Below are 6,209 nucleotides of genomic sequence, written 5' to 3'. Positions count from 1 at the left end.
TCCCTAAGCTCTCCCTCGGAACACCCCAAAAAAGTCTAGCATTCAAAGAGGCTCAGCACAGTCAAGTATGCTTGAAATAGCAGAACTATTTTTCTTAATCCAGAGGTATCTTCTATTTCATGAACAAATATAGACCTACTTCCTCTACTGAGAAGCTCTTGTTTTCTAGAAACTTCTAGTTGCCCCATATTTTTCTTTGTACGCTCTCAAATAATAAAATTTAGCTGAAACTTCAGATAAGAATTTGCCTTTTCACAATATCTAAAATACCTTCACACTAAAATTAATACAACTATGTGCATAGAGTAACCTCTGGTTTACTTCTGCCTTCTGAGTAGTCACAAATCTGTCCCTGGGCTCTATACTCTTAATCTTTAAGATGGTTAACAAGAGTTTAACTTTTTCTGATCATTTGTTGTTTTTGAAGGGTGGGATAGGCTTTCCAAAGGTTGTGAGTGTACAGGGATTACAATGAGCAGACTGGAGATGGCTATTCATTTCAAAAGTCATACTAAATCTGGATTATCTTTACTTTGATGATTGTATTAGAGGAGAATTCCCTGAGACAATATCTAAGAAAATCATTCCAAGGACACCCAGGAGGAAAAATGGACAAATATTTTCCAGGATTCTCCTCAATGTTATTCTTCATCCTGATACATTTGGTGTTATCTTCTGGTGAGTAATTTGGTTGGTTCTGACCAGCGTGTGAGGTTGATTTGTGAGTGATGATATTATAATCTGAAAGAGAATGCTTTGACATTGATTTTAAATTTCTTGAGTATATATATATATATGGGGGATGCCCCCAAAATACAGAATTATCTTTAGGAGGGCTTCCCCTGTTAGGTGAGTATTCTAGGAACCCATCGGCAACAGTGTACCAACTAGTGTTGTTGTGAGAGTTTGCATTTGGCTTCAGTGAATTTTGTTTTTGGAGACTCTTTCAACGCATTTCAATATGGGTAATTTATTTGTACAACCTGCTCACACCGCTCTGAGGACTCAGCAGTTTTTGACCAAAAATGGCATGACTCCCATGCCCGCACCCTCCTAATTTACCCAATATTGCAGGGAGTGACAGTTTTTTGTTTCCCTGGATGAAAAAAGTTATCAAAGGGAAATGTTTTGCCAATTTGGAAGAGATGAAAGAAAAACAGCAGAAACACTCAAAGGCATCACAATTGATGACTTCAAAAACTGTTTTGAGTAGTGGAAAAAGCATCTCTATAGGTGTATTACATCAGAGTGCTTTGAAGGTGACTGAAGTTTAAACATGCAAGAATAAATACACAATTTTTAATTACTAGAAAAAAATATATATATATATGGAGAGAGAGAGAGAGAATAGTGGTCCAAAAGACTCCGATTTAGTGGGCAGGGACTCAGTTTTATCATCTATTACATGCAGATTATGAGAACTAATTCATGTGGGCAAGGAGGCTTGGTGATTCAGTGAGGTAACATGTAAAATTGACTAGCAATATGCCTACATCAAAGCACATCTCAAAAAATGCGGAATGTTTGAAAATGCTTTGCCATGTGTTTGAGTGGATCATTATCTTCTGTGTCCTCTTCTAGAGAAGAAATTATATAGGGGGTTAATAAAGATACCTAACCTCAAGGGTTGGCAATATGGGTTTTTCTCATATCTATTATGAATTTCTGAGTAATACCCAAGCAAGTGTCTTTCCCTCTCTGAAAGATATAGGGACTGTGCAAAGAGATCACTTTAAAATTCTAGTATTTCCTGTTTCTTTTGCATGTTGGTTACCAGCACTAAATCCTCTCAAGTCTAAGCTCATTAGTGTTAATTCAAAAAATTATTTGATACAGTGGACTGGTGGCACTGACGGGAACAGTAATGCACCTATATAATCCTCTGCTGATATCTACCAGAAATAGAAGTTATTTCACATTAAAATAAATAATGAATACATTATAAATAAAAGAATGTTTTCAATTGTTGTAAGCTTCCTTAGCAAAAAAAATTAGTTTTTTATTCTATCAACAGTTTAAGCTATAATTTACCAGATATAAGCTTCTCTGACTATTTTCATGTATTCTCTAGTTTCAGGCCCTCGACGCTGGTGGCCACCACATGGAATTATTAAGGTAATCTTCCACTAGCTTTCCCAGAACCAAGATTCTAATCTGGTGTTATTTTGGAAATTGAATGCAGCAAGGTCATCCATGATATTCTTCAAGGTTCATTCACAGAGAGTGGCAGGTATCCAACCTGGGAACTAAGCCAAACTTCAGTCACAAGTATACTAGAGGAACCTCCATTGTGCTTGAAAAATGTTTATCAGCACCGACAATTGTCCAGGATATGATAAGTTCTTAAAAACCCATCCATCTGGGCATAACATGGTTCAGCTCTTGAGATGCTCATAGTTTCCTGGAGGGAGTACTCCTCAACACCCTGGGACAGACAGAGAATACTTATGCAGGTTGTGGATGGGGGTAGCAATGCCTGGTGTATGGATGGAAGGAAAGGCAAATGGCCTCAAAGTACGCTTGCAGCTTGTGTGAGGGCAAAACGGAGGCATCTTTTTCATTTTTGCCTGCCCCTCTGAGCATTGCATATGTTGTGCAGTCAATAAGTGTTTGAAAGATGAGGGAAAAGATGAATGAGAGATTTTTTTAAATTTTGATGTAGTTTGCATCACTGTGCTCCTTCACTTTACAAGTATTTGCATGGCCAGGTGCAGCGACACAAGCCTGTGAGACTGAAGAACTAAAAGGAGCCACTCAGGCGGAGACCAGTAAGAAGGACTTTAACTACTTGAGCCACTCATTGACACCCTGTGTGACTGGAGCACAGTGAGGGAAGGGATGCAGCAGATGTTACAGTTAGAGAAGCAGGAGGGACCCTCACCTTATGAACACATAGTGTCCTCCTGGGAGAAAGAGAGAGAGAGGGAAGGAGGGAGGAAGAGAGAGAGAAGGTATACTTATAGACAGTATAAAATATTCTTGCTCTTTTATTGGATAACTCTATATTTATTCAGATTGAACAATGTTATATCATTTCATTTTGCAAATATGTACAGAGCAATGACTAAATGCCAGTGACTAGCCTAATCATAAACAACCTTACCCTTGTGGGCTTTTAGTCCTTTGGTGGTGTGGAGTTAGTCAAATAATTACACAACTGCTTTATTACAAACTGATTAAAGGTATAATGAGGAAGAACAGAGAATTGTGATTGCATTTTAAGAAATATCTCTGAGAATGAGAGTACTAGAGGTTGAATGTGTTTAGGTTGAAAAAAAAGTATGTTCGATAGGATGGTTATGACAACCTAGAAGGCTCTGAGGTGAAGGGAACATGGAGCATTTGGAAAAATGCAAAAACAAACAAACTAAAAGGGCAAAGAGCAAGATGGTACAAGTTAACTTGGAAGGGTTTATATCACATAGGGACTTTTCATTTATAACAAGAGGGATTTTTTAAAAATAATGTGCAGTGAGGCCCAATTAAAATACTTTAATCAAGGGCTTAAAATGATCCAATTAATATTTAACTTGTGAACCTACAGGAGGAGAGGAACTGGAAAAGTAGAAGCATTAGTTTAGTGATGTTGGTGACTTGACCAAGATGGTGGTGAGAACAGAAGGAAAAGAAGTTTCTAAGCTCAAATATGATCCCTCTTTCTCTAAATTCCCAGTCAAAACTCTCCCCTGCCTTGCATTTGAGGTACTTTGTACAGTCTTATGACACTCATAGAGTCCCTGAGACTACCAACCTCATGCTTTATAATCCCAGAGTCCCTGGTTCAAGCTGTCACTGACACCAGCATTGTCCCAGGAGGAGCTTCTTCTGAAAGCAAGCAGCTCTGGGTCCTAGTCCTGGAAGAGACATGCCTCTTATTTAGTTTTTGGTTTTCCCTACAAAATCAGGGACTTAGTCTAAATGATCTCACATTTCACAGCATCAATATAGGAGATGGCTTGGGAATTTTGAGAGTGGATAATGTGAAAAATATTTTAAAGTCAGACATGTGGATTTCAGTGAGGCATATTTTCCAGTTATTGACCTTCAGTTTTCTTAGCTGAGTTGGCGTAGAAAATCTTTGAGAATGCTTCCAGATCTAGTAGTCTGGGCATAAAAGAGATTGAGAAAGGAGATAAATTTCCCAGATAAATTGTCTGTTTCCCCACCCTTCTTCTTCCCACTATAGCATAGCTGGCCTCTGTTCTCAATTGCTGAGGAGGTCCTGACAACCATATTGTCATCTAATGGCTATATATATATATATTCTAGTTCCATTGCTAAGGCTCCAAACCCTCATGTGAGACTGGAATATGGTCCTCACAGTGCTTAGATTTTTCTGGTCAAGTCTAAAGGTGATCTCCCTGTCTAAGCATGGTTCTAATTGTATCACTCCTTTCAACCCAATTTCAGGTGAAATGTCCATATAAGAAAGTAAACCTAAGTTGGTTCAATGGTACAGTGAACCCCTGCTCTGGCTTATATCAACCCATCTGTGGCACCAATTTTGTAACCTATGACAATCCCTGCATCCTGTGTGTTGAGAGCTTGTGAGTACTATGTGGGGAAAAGTAGAGAACTGTGCAAATACTTGTCCACAATAGCAATTAGCTACACCTCTCATCAAGTACATCAACCTTGAGGCCAGGAGCTTGCTCCAGTTTATACTGATACTAGTCAGCCCCCATACAGAAAAGCCTATGGTAACAAAAAGCCTACTGGAGTAGAAAGCACTTTTTTCTCTATGCTCTTGCACTCTCATATGCCAGTAGATGGATTTCCATTTGAAGCTCTCAGATATCTCTGTAGTCCTGACATTTTTAAAAAATGTAAGACAAATTGTGGCTTCATCTTCTTTCTTTTATGTGTCTGAAACTCTGAACTGCAATTCTGAGTTAATTGCAAAATGTGGGTCTTTTGCCCTAATCAGTGTTTAATTTTTTCCATTTCCATGACACAAAATCAGCAATCAAACACTGAAATATCACACACTATGGTTTCGACTTTGATCTCTATATGAACCAGTGTATTTCACAGGGATAAAGGTCTTTCCCATGGTATCATATTGGAGTCCTCAGTCTAATCATTGTGTAGTTTTGTACAAGGATCAAAGATAGGAATATGTAAACCCCAGGTCATCCCCATGAATGAACAATTCAATCAAAGTGTGCAAGCACTGAAAGAGCAGCTGCGGCTCGACATGCCTCACATATCACAAACCCAGCCCTTAGTAAGAGGCTTATTTTCAAAGAGATTGTAGCATGTGCCATAGTGTCATCAGTGGTGTCTTAGAATCCTGAAAAGATAAACTGGGTAGGAAATTTAATAATCTGACTCTTGTCATCAGTCAAGTTCCATTACACTCTGGATGTTGGTTTCCTCAAGTTTAAGAGTGCTAATACGATAAGATAAAATAAGATATATAAGATAATTTCATTTTATTTTTTATTTTTATTTTTATTTTTTGAGTTGGAGTCTAACTCTGTCGCCCAGACTGGAGTGCAGTGGCCGCTTCCGGCCACCGCAGCCTTGACTTGCTGGGCTCCGGCCATCCTTCCGCCTCAGCCTTCCGAGTAGCCAGAATTACAGGCATGCGCTACCACACCCGGCTGATTTTTTGATTCATTGTAGAGATGAGGTCTCGCTGCCCAGGTGGGTCTTGAACCCGCAGGCTCAGGAAATCCACTCACCTCAGCCTCCCAGAGGCGCGGGATTACAGGCTGAGCCACCGAGCCCAACTAAGATAATTTTAAAAGTATTTTTGCAGTTATGACATTCTACTATTTAATGAAATGTTTATTCTGACATCTCCTTCAGGAAATCTCATGGAAGAATTAAGTTTTACCATGATGGAAGATGTTAGCTGAGTGGACATGCATTTGGAAGAAGATGTCTTCCTTTTCTCTCTATCACTTCAGTCCTCCTCTTGCACCTCCTGTTTTTTCACCCCTCCTTGCAAGTAAGATCTGCCCCTGCTGAGCCTGGAGCAAATGGCTCCAGGTTCCTTTTATGAACTGCTCCCCTCACTGATTCACTGACTTCTATAGTCTCCCTAATAAATAAACTTTCTGAAAGTCTGATTTGACTTGTGTCTCAGATCTGTGTACAAAACCTCAGAAGTAAAACAAATGGAGCATTTGAGTCAAAGACATACATTGGGATCAATCAGCTCTCTGATAACATTAACAGTGAGGTAATCTGTGTAAAAACTC

General features: G+C 39.1%; 1 protein-coding gene across 1 annotated transcript; it reads left to right on the top strand.

Moving 5' to 3' along the window:
- The first annotated feature begins 543 nt into the window (after positions 1–543).
- On the top strand, positions 544–5,860 carry SPINK14 (serine peptidase inhibitor, Kazal type 14 (putative)). Its single transcript, XM_008056240.1, has 4 exons — positions 544–678; positions 2,072–2,115; positions 4,411–4,547; positions 5,815–5,860. The coding sequence occupies exons 1-4, from the start codon at positions 609–611 to the stop codon at positions 5,858–5,860; spliced, it is 297 nt and encodes a 98-aa protein (XP_008054431.1). The 5' UTR covers positions 544–608.
- Positions 5,861–6,209: the final 349 nt, after the last annotated feature.

This window comes from Carlito syrichta, unplaced genomic scaffold, assembly GCF_000164805.1.
Source record: "Carlito syrichta isolate Samal-C Ts95f unplaced genomic scaffold, Tarsius_syrichta-2.0.1 Scaffold302298, whole genome shotgun sequence".
NCBI lineage: Eukaryota > Metazoa > Chordata > Mammalia > Primates > Tarsiidae > Carlito > Carlito syrichta.
Note: the sequence above shows the minus strand (reverse complement) of the source record. Positions and strands in the feature narration are given on the sequence as shown.